Below are 16,252 nucleotides of genomic sequence, written 5' to 3'. Positions count from 1 at the left end.
CAGGCAACAATCATTCCAGTTCCAGGTACACCATCAAGCTTAAGGTGTGGCTACTTAGAAACTCCTTTAAAATCTAATGTGGTCTCTGAGATAGCATAGAGGTCAGCAGGCCATGAAATACATGTGACATCTCCCCTAAGGATGGGTTTTACTAAATGGGAGATGAGGTAGAGTCTGGGATAAACATTCTGAGTAATTTGGGTGAGGTCTGCCTCCCTAGATAGCAAAAAGACCACTAGATTATTAACAAAATCCACTCTCAGGTTTCTGGGCAGAAAATACAGGTATTTTATCTCCACTATTGAGGAGAGGTCTCTGTATGTTTAACATTCTTGGTTTCCTAGTGCTCTGTGGGCTGAAGGACCTTTGTGGCCCTAACAGTGTGGAATGTAAAAAAGTTGAACTTGTTGGGTGTGGTGGATCATGCCTGTAATTCCTGAACTTGAAAGGTAGAGGCAAGAGGATTAGGAATTTAGGAATATGCTAGACTAAAAAAATATATAATTTTTAGACAGGGGGGTGTACTTCAGTGGAAGAGCATAAGCAAAGCCCTGGGGTCCATTCACAACAAACAAACAAACAGAAAATTGGATAGTCCCAGAAGCAGGGAGCTGAATGATGGTTGATAGGGGCTTGTGGTGGTGGAATGGGGAAAGGAGAAATGTCAGCTGAAGGGTGCAATTTATGTTATTAGATGAACAAGTTCTTGAGATCCTGTATTGTGATTCTCATTTAATAATTTAAAATAACAGATCAAGGGCTAGAAAGATGGATCAATGGTTGCTAGAAAGATGGATCAAAAAAAAAAAAAAGATGGATCAATGGTTAAGAGTACTTAGTATTCTTCCAAAGGATCTGAGTTAGGTTCCTAGTACCACATCAAGTGTCTCAGTTGTAACTCCAGATCCAGTGTATCCATTGCTTTTGACCTTGTTGGGCACCTAATATCCCATACACACACACACAAACACACATACACGCACATGTGCCACACGTGCACACACACACACCTACACATAAATAAAAATAGGGGGCTGGGGAGATGGCTCAGCAGTTACGATCACTGGATGCTTTTTCAGAGAATCTAGGTTCAATTCCCAGCACTCATATGGCAGCTTACAACTATCTATAACTCCAGTTCCAGGAGATGTGACTCTCTTACCCAGACTTACATGAAGGCAAAAACACAAATGAAGAGAAAATAAAAATAAAATCTTTAAAAAAAATAATAGCCAGGTGTAATGGCACATACTTTTAATCATAGCACTCTGGAGCCAGAAACAGGAGGAACTCTGTGAATTCAAGGCCAGCCTGGACTACAAAGTGAGTTCTAGGACAGCCAATATTGTTGTTACACAGAGAGAACCTGTGTCAAAAAATCATACATACATGTGGAAAGCCGCGGCTTGTGCTGACAGCATTTGCCATTACAAGATGGCGCTGGCATCCGGTGCTCCTCCAAGTAAACAAGTAAACTGCGCATGTGCTATGGTAAAAGCGCGCCAAGTCACAGCTTATCCCGGGGCGTTTTGGCGGGTAACGAGTAAGCAGCCAATCAGAAATGAACACGCCGCTCCAAGGGTATATAAGCAGTGCCTTTCTGGGGCCCGGGGTCTTCCTCCTTTCATTAACAATAAACGTTTGCTGCGGAAGGATCCTGGTGTCCGCGTGCGTCTTGCTGGCGAGACAATTACACGCGGGTCACACATACATACATACATACATACATACATACATACACATATGCATGTGTGTGTGTGTTTAAAAAAAAGAACAAACCAAAAATCTGTTATCACACTAAATATAGTCCATCTCTTAGTTCTGCATTAATATTAGAACAAACAAAAAGAAAAGCAAAGAGTCTCCAAAAACCAAAAAAGAAAGAAAGAGAGAAAGAAAGAAAGCAAAGCAAAGCAAAGCAAAGCAAAGCAGCAAAGCAAAGCAAAAGGGCAGAGCTTTGACTCAAAGGTGTGAGGAAAAAGGCCACATGGTGGCTCCAGGGTATAGAAGATACTGTTCTCAAGCTGCCTAGCTTCATTATCATTCCTCAAAAGACTCCTGGAAAGGGTTTGTGTTCTCTTATGTGTATTGACTTCAACAAGATGAAAGAAATATGTTTACAATTGAAAGCAGATGATCGACTGCTTGATGGGACTGAGTAGTAAGCTACTGCCAGTTGTGGTGGTGCATGCCCATAGGATATATTGAAGAGGATAAGAGGATAAGCTGAGTTCAGTTCAAAGACCCACATGGTAGAAGGAATTTTTTGTCCTCTAATTTTGATCTCTCTCTCTCTCTCTCTCTCTCTCTCTCTCTCTCTCTCTCTCTCTCTCTCTCTCTCTCCCTCCCTCCCTCCCTCCCTCCCTCCCTCTCTCTCTCTCCATCTCTCCCCCCCTCCCTTCCCCCCTCTCTCCTGCACATGCACACGCACACACACACAATGATGCACACATGATAATTTTTAAAATGTTTTTAAAGACCTAGGTTTGGTTCCCAGAACCCATATGGCAGCTCACAACCATCTGTAACTCCACTTCCTAAGGCACCAATGCTTTGTTCAGGTTTCCATGGGCCTTGCATGGACATACATGAAGGATATGACTTAAATAAATAGCAAACTTAAAGAATTAAAAAATTCTTAGTTAGGGTTGGAGAGATGGCTCATTTGGTTAAGAGCACTAGCTGCTCTTCCAGAGGTCCTGAGTTCAATTCCCAGCAACCACTTGGTGGCTCACAACCATCTGTAATGGGGATCTGATGCCCTCTTCTGGTATCTGAAGACAGCTACAGCATACTCATGTGCACAAAATAAATAAAATCTTTAAAATAAATTCTTAGTTAATTAATGTGGTAGTACATGCCTTTTAATCTTAGGAGGTAGAGGCAGGAGGATCTCCGTGAGTTCAGGTCCAGTATGGCCTACATACTAACTTTCAGAACAGCCAGAGCTACACAGTGAAACCCTATGTATAATAAATAATAATAATAATGATAGTTATAATAATAATGACTGAAGCCAGAGTCACATATGGTGATGTGATGGTGTGTACCTGTAATAAACATTTGGGAAGCAGGAAGGGCAGAGAGAAGAAGAGAAAGAAGACTGAACATGTTCCTGTTTTGCCTCATGGATTGCTGTTGCTAGAAATAGCTTGGGAGCTAAGGTGAGTGCTGTGTTAAAGAATGTCAGGTGACTGATAAACATCTCTCATGGCTTTTCCTGTGAGTGGTCCATGGGGGAAAAGAGGGCAAGAATGTAGAAAAACAAGTTACTTTAGCTTTGGGAACCAAATTACTTAGTTGGGGTAACTTTCATGGTTTAACTAAAATGGAGGAGGTTCTCTTGCCCTGGGTTGAATCCCTAGTGGGTGGGAGGGTCTGCGGTGGGGGGAGATGGAGAAGAGAGAAGAGAGAGAGAAACAGAGAGAGCATGGCAGTGGTGGTGCATGCCTTTAGTTCCAGCACTAGGAAAGTAGAGGCAGGCAGGCAGGCAGGCAATTTCTGAGTTCAAGGCCAGTTTGCCAGGGCTACACAGAGAAACCCTGTCTTGAAAACAAAAAACAAAAAAAATATTGAAGAGGTGTACTGACATTGTTGTGAGGCTGAGGCAAGGATGATCACAAGTTTAAGATCAGTCTGGGCAACTACTACCAGTGGTCAACAGAGGGAAAGACCCTGTCTCCCTTCCAAAAATTTGCTTCAGGGCACTGGAGTTTGTAGTGCAGTGTGTGTAAAGCCCTGGTTCAAATGCCAGCATAAGTCCACCCTATTCCCTTATGAAAAAGACAAAATAAGAAATAAAAAATTGAAAAAATTGACTTACAACAATTGAAACTAACTTCATATGGAATTTGAACATATACCTCCAAATAACTAAAAGAATTCTGAGAAAGCTGAACAGAGTCAGAAAACTTCCCACTTCCCAATTTCAAAATAGTTCAAAGTAACATATATTACAGTGAAGTATTGGATGATAGACAGGCAAACTGATGGAACACAATAGGGAATCCATAAACACATACACACACACACACACACACACACACACACACACACACTGCCCCCAATATATGTGAAAGTGACCTTTGACAAGGATATTGAAGCGACAAACTAAGGAAGGACAGTTCTTTTAACAAATAGTTTCAGGGAAACCAGGTACCTACATGCAAAACAATGAAGTTCAGTGCTGGAGAGATGACTTATCAGTTAAGAGCACATACTACTCTTGCAGAAAATATTTCAGGTCATAACTGCCTGTAATTCCAACTTCAAGGAATCCAATGCCATCTTCTGGTCTCCTCGGGCACCTGTAGGTCTCTCCACGTACACATAATTAAAAATAAAAAATACATTTTTTAAAGAATGAAATTAAGTTGGGTGATGGTGGTTGTGGATTTAGTTTAATGCTTGCATTATGGGTTCCCAAAATTGCACGAGAATTCCACATGTGAAATGCTGAGGGTCCCTGACCCTCTGGTTAGCAAATAAAGTTGCTAGCAGTTAATAGCTGGGCAGAGAGACAGAGGCAAGACTTTAGGAATCACGGGCAAGGGGGCCGAGGAGGAGGTAGAACCTCCATGTTGGGAAAGCAGAAGGACCAGGCTTGAGAGCTGCAGAAGGGAAAGCATATGATCATGTAAGAGCTGGGGAAGAGTGACTCCAGGGACACCCCTCCCCGCCAATTAGGTCTAGGGTAGCTAAAATGGAATATAGATTTTAGCAAGTAATAATTCAGGAGTATAGGAGGGGAGGCATTACCAATGTGGAAGTTTGGGGAGTGGCCTAACCATTGAATTGATAAAGGCATATTAAGTATAAGTGTGTGTTTCATTTGACAATCCAGAGCATTGGGGCAGTTAGTGAGGAACTTGCACAGCTATTGTTGGGTAGGTGGAGCACACTAATCAACTACACCAACAGGTGGTAGCACACACTTTGAATCTCAGCATTCAAAAGGCAGAGTCAGGTGAATCTCTGTGACCAAGGCCAAACCTGGTGTACAGAGCAAGTTCTAGGACAGCTAGGGCTACACAGAGAAACCCTGTAATTCCCAAAATACACAAAGCTTTGTTACTATTGTTTTTATTTTTATTTTATTGTTTTTAATGTGTATGGGTGTTTTGTCTGCATGTATTTCTGTGCACTATGTATACACATAGTGCCCAGAGAGTCCAGAAAAGGAACTTGGATCCCCTTGAATTGGATTTACAGTTATGAGTTGTCTGAGAATCGGCTCATTCTTGGTGGCTGTGGTGTTGAGTATATCACCAATCTCGTGATCCCCTGTACAAATGGCAGGCCCTGTCCTCTGGAGGGCTTCCATAATGGTATTCTCCTATACACCACAAAATCATGTTCAGTAATAAATCTCGCACCCTGTCTGAAATTTAAAAAAAAAAAAGAATAAGAAGATGAAGAAACTGGAAGCTAGCAGTCAAGCTAGGCCTGGTGGCACTTAGTGGTAATCCTAGCATTCAAGAGGTAAGCAAGAGGCTCAAGGATCCTAAGTTTCGAGACTAGCTTGAGCTACACAGCTGGATCTTGTCTCGAGAAAAACACAAAAACAGGGCTGCAGAGATGGCTCAGTGGTTAAGAGCTGCACTTCCAGAGGACCCAAGTTCAATCCCCAGTACCCACATGGTAGCTCACAACTGTCCATAACTACAGTTTCAGGGGATCTGACACCCTTACACCAATGTACATGATATAAATTTTTTTAAAAAAAACCACAAAGACAGTGGGCTAGGAATACAGCTCATTTGATAGAGTGCTTACCAACATGCCCAGAGGCCTTGGTTTGGTCCTCAAACTACATAGTCATCTCTGGTGTGGATTTCTCTCTTCTGAATGCCATTCTTTCTCTTAACTCTAGTGTTTAAAATCCATACTTAAATTCCTTGAATAAATTCCAGCTCTGCCAGGTATGATATCACATACCTTTTATCCCAGCACTTAGAAAGCAGAAGCAGGATGATTTCTGTGAGTTAGAGACCAGTCTGATCTACAGATTAAGTCCCAGACCAACCAGGGATATGCACTGAGACCCTGTTTCCAAAAAGAAAGTGCTAAATGTTGAGGCTGAAGAGATGACTCAGTAGTTAAGAGTACTGTCTACTCTTGCAAAGGGCCTAGGTTCTCTTCCTAGCACCCACATGGCAGCCCACAACTGTTTATAACTCTCCTTCCAGGGGATCTGATGCTCTCTTCTGGCCTCTCCATGAACCAAACATAAATGTTGGGTACAGCCATACATGCAGGCACAAACAATCATATACATAAAATTAAAAAATATTAATGCCAAGTGCAATGGAGGTATTGAAGACATCATATCTGCACAATGTTAGTGGGATTTGGTAGAGGCAGGAAGTTCATATCTCTTCTGATCAGTCAGTGAGTCCCTTGCCAGCATCTGGAAAGCTGGGAACACAACCAGGAGATGGCACGAGACCAGTAAAGGCTGCCTCCCTAACTATCAATAAGAGTTGCATATAGCTGGTCTGTGGAGGACTTATATAGAGCAGAGTGACACATCTGCAAAGGAACCAGCCATGTGCAGGATTGCAGCAACATAATGTCAGCATAGGTCACTGATGTTACCAGCTGCATTTGTTACAGTCTGCTGCAGAGGTGGGGGTGGGGGCGGGGCATGGAAGAAGCCTGAGCAGGACATTCACGTGTGCATTTAGAGAATGAGGTTGCTTGTCCATAGATGCATTTTCATCCATGAAGAAAGACATTCTCAAAACTGAACTGAAGATGTTTGTGTTTTCTTCTTTTTTCTCCTCATCCTCCCTCTTCCTTCTCTTTCCTTTTCTCCTCTTCCTCTTCTTCCCCCACCTTTTTTTTTTTTTTTTTTTGATAGACTCTCACTATATAACTCTGGAACTTTCTATATAAACCACCATCAGCACTCAGGTCACTTTAATCCAAGCTATGATCTCAAATCCAGATGGCCTCATAAGCTATTCTCCTGTTGTGGGAAATATTAAAAAATCGACACCAAGTTCCTGCGCTATGCCCTGCTACTCTCTGCCCCAGCGGGCTGGCTGGCCATGCACTGGCAGACAATGGCCGGCCTGTTCGTATCTCGTGGAGACTCTCTGACTCAGAGCTCCAAAATCTCTCCACCCAGCTCACTAAGTTCCCACTGGCGGGTCACTACCATGCCAGCCCCATGCTTCAAAACCCCCAAGACCTTTGTGGTGCACATCAGGCAAACCCATGCTTTGCCGCGGTAACTTTCTCTCTTGAACCCAGACCAGCCAGCCGCTGCATGAAGGAAAATGCAGCACAAACTTAGTTCAGTAACAATGGTAACTCAACCACTGGCCACAACAACTAAAATCTTAATCTTGTAAGCCTTATTAAATCTAAATCCTCCAGTGGCGAATCCTGATCGATCCGCCATTGAAACAAGGAGACACTAATTACATCTTGTCCTCACGCTATCCCAGTGCTAGAAAGCCCTCTCTTGCCCTCTCACCCCCGCCCCCTTCCTCCTGATTCTTCTCTTTCCCTATCAAACCCGGAAGTCCCGCCTACTCGCCCAGTGATTGGCTTCTTTATTCATTAGGGGATGGTTTACAAGAAGTCACCTGAGTATGTGACTCACGCCTCATCCGCAGCCCCTCCCAGGAGAATGTTATTAACATCAAAATACAAACAGCACCAGGCCAGTCCACAATATTACCCCCTGCTTGTGGGCTCCTTCTTTATTCCTCATCTTCATGCACTTTCTCACTGCTATAGAGAAAGGACATCTCAGGGTAGAGCTCCCATATTCTCTCATCTTTGCTACTTACACGTATTCAGTACCAGGCCTTAAAGATCCTAATGCATTTGTTTCTTTCCATGACCATAGCATCTCTGGTCCAGGCCTCTCCACGTTCTCTGTTCCATGGCTCTCTGCTTATAGTTGAACAAATGCAAAGCTGTTTAGAAAGCAAGCTCAAGTTCTGGAGCTTAGCAGCTGTGAATATGATTTGCTGACCTTTGCATCCTTGCAGCCCACTCTCCATCAATCTTATGCTCCAGTAAGAGAACAAATACTTGTTTCCTCAACAGAACAGGGGCATGTCACCCATTTCCTCTCTGCTCTATACCCGCCAAAGTTCACATGGCCAGATGGATATAGGTTGGATTTCTATATGTAACTCTGTTTGTTTGTTTGTTTGTTTGTTTGTTTGTTTTTCCGTGACAGGGTTTCTCTGTGTAGCCCTGGCTGTCCTGGAACTCACTCTGTAGATCAGGCTCTCCTTGAAATCAGAAATACACCTGCCTCTGCCTCCCAAGTACTGGGATTAAAGGCGTGTGCCACCACTGTTCTGCTTCTATATGTAACTCTTAGCCTTGCCACTTACTAGCTGTGAAACTTTCCTTGCCACCTGGAGGAAATGACCAAAGCTCCTTCTGGAGTCATTGGGAGGACAAAATATGTTAATATCATTGTATATTAACCTTTTGTTTTTCTCTAGATGGTCAATGGACACTTTGTGTGAAGCTAGAAAATGCCAACCTTGGACAGTGGCCTGTTTTTAGCAGCTCCAGTTGTATGCACACAGCCAGTCCTCTCATACACCTGCAAAGGAGCAGGTCAGGATAGGTTGGGTTCCCAACCTGGGCCAGATGGGATGTGTTGGGCTGGGCATGATTGCACTGATGGGTAGAAGAGCTCCACTGGGACCGTTCCTGGAACAGAAGCTGCTACTCAGATCACTGGTGGCCCACTAGGTAGGTAGGAGCTAGGGCTGGTTTAGGCACCATGTACAAGAACAACTGGGCCTAAGGACACTGCCTTGAGGCTGCTAAGGACAGGAAGAAGCAAGAGTCTGTAGGGCTGACTAAGCTAGAGCCAAGCAAAAGCAGAGTGATACCTGTGTGATACCTGCAGGCATGATGTCCCCCAGGGGGGTTGGCAGTGGAGCTAGGAGAGCAAGAACCAAACTTCTGACCCAAAATGAGAGAGCTGGTGCCATCCTGAAATGGGGTGCAATGTAAGGAAGCTGCCTGCTTAGTTTCCCACCCCCACAGTCAACCAACCAGCTCAGCCAGATGGCAAGGGCCACCTGCCACTTCGCCCTGGAACTTGCTGCTACTGTGAACTATAGAAAGAGCAAAGACTCTAAACCAAGTAAAAGTGTCCCTGTACAGTGGGCCTTTAGGGTAGTTGGCCCCAAAGTGTCCTACAAGAGCAGCAAGGGAGCCAGTGCTACTGGCACTCCTTTCCTTCCTTTGGTGGAAGGATCCAGGCCCATCCTGGGAGGACCTTCCCAGGGTGACCTGTCCTATGTCTGAAGCCCAGGGCTAAATCCTGGCAAAGTTCCCTGTGGTCTCCCTGCCTTAGCCCCTCCAATGCATTATCCTCTTCTGGTTTTCCCCACTACTATTCTGTACCTGGCACAGCTTTGCCAGTCCTTGGGGGTAGAACTGAGTGGGGATAATCTTCTCTTAGGCCAGTCAGCAGGAGAGAAGGTCTTCTTTATGGGTTGTCTTTGTCAGTGCCTCCTCTGCCTTAGCCTGGACAAAGGCAGGCATTGACAGCTGGGACTGGCACTTCATCCAGGACCAAAGCTATTGAGGCTGAAGCTGGCATTTCAGGGACTCAGTGCCTTTGGTCCTGTGGTGGGGGCTTAAGGACTACCTTGTGCTCTTTATAGGGACCCAGAGAAACTCAGGGAGGGAGCATTCTGCACTAGCACAGTAGTTGTGAACCACATGGGGGAAACTGGCTCAAGGAAACCCTGTCCCTTTGTCTCTACATCCCAGGGAGTTTCCTCCCTGGAGATGGGGAGTGGCAGGGAGCTCCCTGGCTAGAACAGCCAGAGTGGGGGCAAGAACACCAGATAGAAGGTCCCTGGCCTGGGTTTCTAGACAGAGGGGACATTGTTGGGGTGGAGGCAGGGCTGCCTTGGCCAGGCCACTATTGACAAAGCTGCCAGCTGTGGTGGAGCCCGGTCTCCAGCCCCTTGCCCCCTCCCCTGCCTCTTTCCTCCCCCAGGGCCACCATGAATGGGGCTGAGCCTCAACTGTCTCCCTCCCACTCAGTACAATGACCCCCCCAGCCATCTTGTGTCCGTCGCCACTACCCTGAGGCAGCTGATGTGAGAAGACCCCCATTTCTACACTCCGTAGTGGTGGTAAGTGTCTGGGCCCTATGTCTCCAAAGGCGTCCCTAAGAGATTCAGAGAAGGATAAATTTGCCTGGACTAGGGCACATAGCAGCCTTGCAGGGAGCTTCTATCTTCTCTGCCTTCTTGGCTAACAACTCCCATCTCCTCCATTACACAAACCCAACTCTGTCACAGAGATACATGGGCACTAGAGGAAACTGTCTTTCCTGTCTGTGCTCTCGAGATAAGGGGACTTGGGGTCTTTCTGAGTAGCAGTGGGTGGCTCCTGGCTGCCACATGCCCATATGACTGTGTCGATCTCAACTGAATTCAGGATCTATCACCAGCTCCTACCCTCTTTCTAGAACTCTACTCAGGGTTAAATCTGTCTGAATGTTACCTAATTAGGCAGTTGGTCAGTGGCTACTGCTGACTGCTTTTGGAAGAGAGCTGGGGACTGGCACCTGTCCTCAGTGCCTCAGACTCAGGGTCCCCTCCACTCACACATGGAGCTACCTGTCCTGCTTCTCTTCTCTGTCTGACCTTTCTCTCATGGCTCTCCTCATCAGTGTTCCTACGTCGAGGACCCTTCTAGAACTAGGTTTTCACAGACTCTAGCTGCTGGGGTCCATCACTCTTGTACCCTGAGCTGCCTGCCTCCTAGTACCTCAGAGTTCCCCTGGAACCCTCCAGGCTGGCTCAAAGCTCTCCTGCCACCCCTACACTGACCACCCTGTGGTGGTCTAAAGCTCTGGCCCTGGCCACCTGTTCATTACTGTTTTGGGGGTACTGTGCCTATCCTATGTCTGGCTGCATCTTGGCTGGAAGCCAAAGCTCTTCTTGGCTGTCTTGTCCAGTTAGTGAAGGTTCCTGTATGAAGCTGGTTCTGACTGCATAGAGTAGGTTTTCTGTCCCTGTCCCTTTTGTCATGGGTATTCTAGCTTTACACATGATGACCTGGCTTCTCTTATCATCATGTCTTTTTGTCTAGGTAACCATACCTAGTTGCCCTTCGGACATGGCTCCCTTTTTCTGCCCCTGTCACTCAGAATCCCTCTGTCATGCCCATATGGCTTCTCAGGATCTGTCCTCTTTCTAGTCTATATACATATAAAGCAGAAGATGAAAGAATTCTTTCCTTGTGTCTGCCCTCATCCCCATCCTGTCTCTTTCTCCGTCTCTAGGACACTTTCTTTATCCTTTCTGTCCTCTTCCTGGATGTCTCCCTCTGATCACCCTCCACCCTTCCTCTCTTTCTCTCTCTTCCTCCCCTCCCTCCCCTGTCTCTCTAGCCTCTTTTGCCTTCCTTTAGTCATATCTCTTTCCTAGTTTAGCTCCCATTCTCTCTCTTACCTGCTTCTGCCTGTTGAAGAATGAAGCATCTTCAGCATTCTCCCATCAGGTCTTATGCTGACTGACTTCCTCCAGGCTCCTGTGATGGCTCCCTGGTCTCTCTTCAGCCTCCACCTTCTGCTGCTGTTCCTGCTGCTGCTGCCCTTAACCAGGGCCCATCGCTTCTCTGTACCAAACACCAGCTTCACCCACCTGGTGCTGGCACCAGACCAGGGTAAACTCTACGTGGGTGCAGTGAATCACCTCTTCCAGCTCAGCCCTGAGCTGAAGATGGAGTCTGTGGCTGTCACTGGCCCTGTCATTGACAGTCCTGATTGTGTGCCTTTCCGTGACCTGGCTGAGTGCCCACAGGCCCAGCTCACCGATAATGCCAACCAGCTCTTGCTGGTGAGCAGCAAGACACAGGAGCTGGTGGCTTGTGGGCAAGTGAGGCAGGGTGTATGTGAGAAGCGGCGCCTTGGGGATGTGACTCAAGTGCTGTACCAGGCTGAGGACCCTGGTGATGGGCAGTTTGTGGCTGCCAATACCCTGGGAGTGACCACAGTAGGCCTAGTGGTGCCCTTGCCAGGTCGAGACCTCCTGCTGGTAGCCAGAGGCCTGGCAGGCAAGGTGTCAGCAGGAGTGCCACCCCTAACTGTGCGCCAGCTGACTGGGCCACAGCCTTTCTCCAGTGAAGGTCTGGGAAGACTTGTGGTGGGTGACTTTTCAGACTATAATAATAGCTATGTAGGAGCTTTTTCTGATGCTCATTCTGCCTACTTTGTCTTTCGTCGCCGTGGGGCTCGGGCCCAGGCTGAGTATCGCTCCTATGTAGCTCGTGTCTGCCTTGGAGATGTCAACCTTTATTCCTATGTGGAAGTGCCCCTTACCTGCCATGGCCAGGGCCTTATCCAGGCTGCCTTCCTTGCTCCAAACACCTTGCTAGGTGCATTTTCAGCAGGCACAAGTCAGGCACAGGCGGCCCTGTGTGCCTTTCCCTTAGCTGACCTGGACAGGATTATGGAACAAGCCAGGCGACTTTGCTATACTACTGGTGGTCAGGGTCCCAGCGGCCTGGAAGAAGCCACTGTGGAGTATGGTGTCACGTCCCGTTGCGTCACTCTGCCTCCTGTGAGTGGTGAGAGCCTGGCTCCTACATTTTGACTGGGGGTTCTATCTTCACTTTCTGTGTCTTGCCCTGCTTTGTCAGCCCTCTCCCTCTGTGATATGGGACAGAGTACTCTCCAGGAATAGCTAGCTACAGGTTCACCTCTTAGCTGAGTATATCAATAGGTAGCAGATGGCTCTATCTTGAAGCTCTGATCTGCTCTCAGTCTTTCAATTCCTCCCAACTCCTTTCTCACTGGCTGTGGGGTATCCTCTGCTCCAAGGGGAATGCCTACCCACCACCTCCTGAGAACTGATTCTCTACGCCTTGCCTATCTAGGACTCCCCCGAGTCATACCCTTGTGGCGATGAACACACCCCCAGCCCCATCGCAGGCCACCAACCCCTTGAGGCCCAGCCTCTGCTGCAGCTGGGACAGCCCATCAGTGCAGTGGCTGCTCTCCAGACAGATGGTCATATGATAGCCTTCTTGGGAGACACCCAGGGCCAGCTACATAAGGTGAGATCCTCACCAATGGGAGTGGTTTTGGGGTTTTGGATGACCTTTACACTTTCAGGCTAGGCCTGGTAGCTCTGCTATGTATGGTTCAGGAAAGCCTCAGGATAACTCCATCTCTCAGCTGTGTCCCACTGTGGGTCAGAATGCCTCACTGCACATGGGCATCTGGTAGGACCCACCTCCTGCTCTGGTTCCCAAATGAGAAACTACCTAGGAACCTCTGCAGGCACCTGTGCCTTCTCTAACCAATGAGAGTAGTGCTGAAGCTGGATGGGGATGATATGTAGGTAAGCCCAGAGGACCTGATACACAGAAGTAGCCTGGACCCAGGATTCTCTCTAAGGTAAAACATGCCTTCCAGTAAACTTTTTGTCTTTGTAGCTGCCCTTCCCATGTGGTAGAATGGCCTGGTATTCAAGAGCTTTAGCCAGGGCTCTTCTGTTGCCCCAGCCTTGTTACTTCCTGGAGAATGGCTTAACCTTGAGGGTCCTGAATGGGATAAAGTAACATGTTCCTACCTTAATGACCTATGAGGAGGGGGTGTCTGGCTCTGAGGTAACAAGACTACTTCCTGAGAGTCTTTATGTCCATCTAAAGGAGCCAGGAAAGCATGTGCCTTCAATGGCCAGCATTAAGCCATCAATAGAAGTGGCCTTGGCTTGGCAGGGTGGCCCAGTTTTATTTTTGTGCCCCTACCCAGGTCTTTCTAAACAGCTCCCATGGCCAGGTATACCATTCCCAGCAAGTGGGGCCCCCAGGCTCAGCCATCAGTCCAGACCTCCTGGTAGACAACAGTGGAGACCACCTCTATGTCCTGACTGCCCAGCAGGTAAGGCCTGTCTCTGAGGCTAGACAAGAGGTCTTAGACAAGAGGCCTACATCTTTGTAACCACCTTTATCTCTTCCTCACTGCCCATCCAGGTAGACCGGATACTTGTGGCAGCCTGTCCTCAGTTTCCTGACTGCACTACCTGCCTCCAGGCCAGGGACCCACTGTGTGGCTGGTGCATCCTTCAGGGCAGGTGAGCATGGGCCCAGGCTTGAACCAACAGATACTGGGGGTCCAAGAAACTGTCCATGGAAGCATCTGTAGGTGTGCCAAAAGGCCAACTTGGCTCAGTTTTTCCTGAGCTCCTTGATACCATCTCAGATCATTGGATCACTGTTTACCTCTCACTCCTGCAGTCTTACCTCAAACCAGGCCTTTGATCTCTCTCAGGACCCATGACTTGCTGCTGGTGTTCCTTGGCCAACTCTGGTTTTCCTCCAACCTGGACTGTCAGCCCAGGACTCATTTATGGAAACTTGAAGTATAGGCTGGGTATATAGCTCAGTTAGATGAGTGTTTGCCTAGCATGCACAAAACTCTGGGTTCAACTCCTACCACATATAAGTTAGGCATGGTGCAGGGTGCATCCATGGTGGTGCATACTTGTAATCCCAGCACTTGGGAGGTGGAGGCAGGACGACTAGAAATCCAAGTTTACCTCCAGCTACAGTTTCAGGCCCACCTGGCATACATGAACCCTTGTTAGAAGAGGGGGAATGAGGGAGAAAGGAAGGAAGAAAGGAGGAAGGGAGAGAAGGAAGAGAGGGGAAAGAGGGAAGGAGGGAGGGAAGAAGAAAGCCAGTGTTTTCTTCTCACTTATAATTAAGGTTACAACCTGCACCTGGCCATGAAGCCCTACGTTTCTTTCACTCCTCCTTACTTTGCTCCAGCCAGGCCATCCTCCTATCCCCATGCTAGGAAAGCTAAGACCTACAAGGTGAATCAATGGGTCCTCTGCCTGGCAGGTGTACTCGGAGGGACAAGTGTGGACGGGCGGCCCAGCCAAACCAGTGGCTGTGGAGCTATGAAAACAACCACTGCCTTTATATCCAGAGCCAGCTACCAGCCCAGCACCCCCGTCAGGAACAGGGCCAGGTGAAGCACCGACACTGCTGGTCTTGCAGCTAGTGGGGCCATTCCCTGTGGGAGCACAGTGTTAGCTGTTTCCTGCCCATTTCTGCCCTAGCTGCCTCTGCCCACAGCCCCAGCAAGACACTTACACACTCTGCTCTAGATCCATTTCCCTGTATCCCTCTCATGTGTCACAGATCACTTTGTCTGTTCCTCGGCTGCCCACCCTGGCCATGGATGAATTCTTCCACTGTGCCTTTGGGGACTACAACAGTTTAGCTCAAGTGGAAGGGTCCCATGTGGTCTGTGCCACCCCTCCTCAAGATCAGATGCCACTTAATCCTCCAGGCTCAGGTGAGTGGACTCTTGAGTAGGGATCCCTGGGTGGAAAGAGCTACAAGACCTTCTCTGCCACCACTGTCCCCTTCCAGATCATGTCACCTTGCCCCTGGCCCTGATGTTTGAGGATGTGGTAGTGGCTTCCACCACATTCTCCTTCTATGACTGCAGCGCTGTTCAGGCCTTGGAAGTGGCTGCCCCGTGAGTTCCTGGGCCTAGCTCCTGATGGGTAAGGGTGGAAATCCCAGATGGCACCCAGCCTGAAAACATCCCTGCCCTTTCAGGTGCCGCACTTGTGTGAGCAGCCTGTGGCGGTGCCACTGGTGCCCCCAGAGTAGCCACTGTGTATATGGAGAGCACTGCCCAGAGGGTGAAAAGGCTATCTACAGTGCCCAGGAGGTGGGTATGACTGACATACAAGCTCCTTGTACCTGATCAATCCAGAAGGCCACCCCAGCAGGACAGTACCAGAGCCACCCAGGAGTAGTCCCATGCAATTTTGAAGAGCTAAGGCTGTCCTTTCCCTAGGTGGACATTCTGGTTCGTGGCCCGGAGGCTTGCCCCCAGGTTGAGGGTCTAGCAAGTCCCCAGTTGGTGCCTGTGGGCTGGGAGAGCCATGTGACCCTGCACATTCAGAACTTTCACTATTTCCAAGTGAGTAGTCAGGTGGATGGGGGAATGATGGAAGACTAGATAATGTCCACAAGACTAACATTATGACATCTGCGCCTTCTAGGGTCTGCCTGCCTTGTACTACTGCTGGCTAGAGCTGCCTGGGAAACTGCAAAAGCTACCTGCCTCCCTAGAAGAGACATCCAGGGACTCTGGCCTCATTCACTGCCAGGCCCAGGAGGTGAAAGGCTGCTTGGTGTCTTGGGCAGCCCCCATCTAGTCAAGTGAACACACACACACACACACACACACACACACACACACACACACAGA

At 47.9% G+C, this 16,252-nt stretch overlaps 1 protein-coding gene across 1 annotated transcript in view; it reads left to right on the top strand.

Annotated features, from left to right (window-relative positions):
- The first annotated feature begins 10,087 nt into the window (after window positions 1-10,087).
- Window positions 10,088-16,252, top strand: part of Plxnb3 (plexin B3) — a 14,701-nt gene continuing 8,536 nt past the window's right edge. Inside the window, exons 1-11 of the mRNA XM_028785324.1 lie at window positions 10,088-10,136; window positions 11,512-12,572; window positions 12,889-13,068; window positions 13,769-13,897; window positions 13,990-14,090; window positions 14,863-14,992; window positions 15,166-15,322; window positions 15,400-15,508; window positions 15,592-15,706; window positions 15,836-15,961; window positions 16,044-16,160. Coding sequence (XP_028641157.1) covers window positions 11,517-12,572; window positions 12,889-13,068; window positions 13,769-13,897; window positions 13,990-14,090; window positions 14,863-14,992; window positions 15,166-15,322; window positions 15,400-15,508; window positions 15,592-15,706; window positions 15,836-15,961; window positions 16,044-16,160 — 2,220 coding nt within the window. The 5' untranslated portion in view covers window positions 10,088-10,136; window positions 11,512-11,516. The remainder of the gene's footprint in view (window positions 10,137-11,511; window positions 12,573-12,888; window positions 13,069-13,768; window positions 13,898-13,989; window positions 14,091-14,862; window positions 14,993-15,165; window positions 15,323-15,399; window positions 15,509-15,591; window positions 15,707-15,835; window positions 15,962-16,043; window positions 16,161-16,252) is intronic.

This window comes from Grammomys surdaster, unplaced genomic scaffold, assembly GCF_004785775.1.
Source record: "Grammomys surdaster isolate TR1022 unplaced genomic scaffold, NIH_TR_1.0 125179, whole genome shotgun sequence".
NCBI lineage: Eukaryota > Metazoa > Chordata > Mammalia > Rodentia > Muridae > Grammomys > Grammomys surdaster.
The sequence above is the reverse complement of the archived record's forward strand: the minus strand, read 5'-3'. Positions and strand labels throughout refer to the sequence as shown.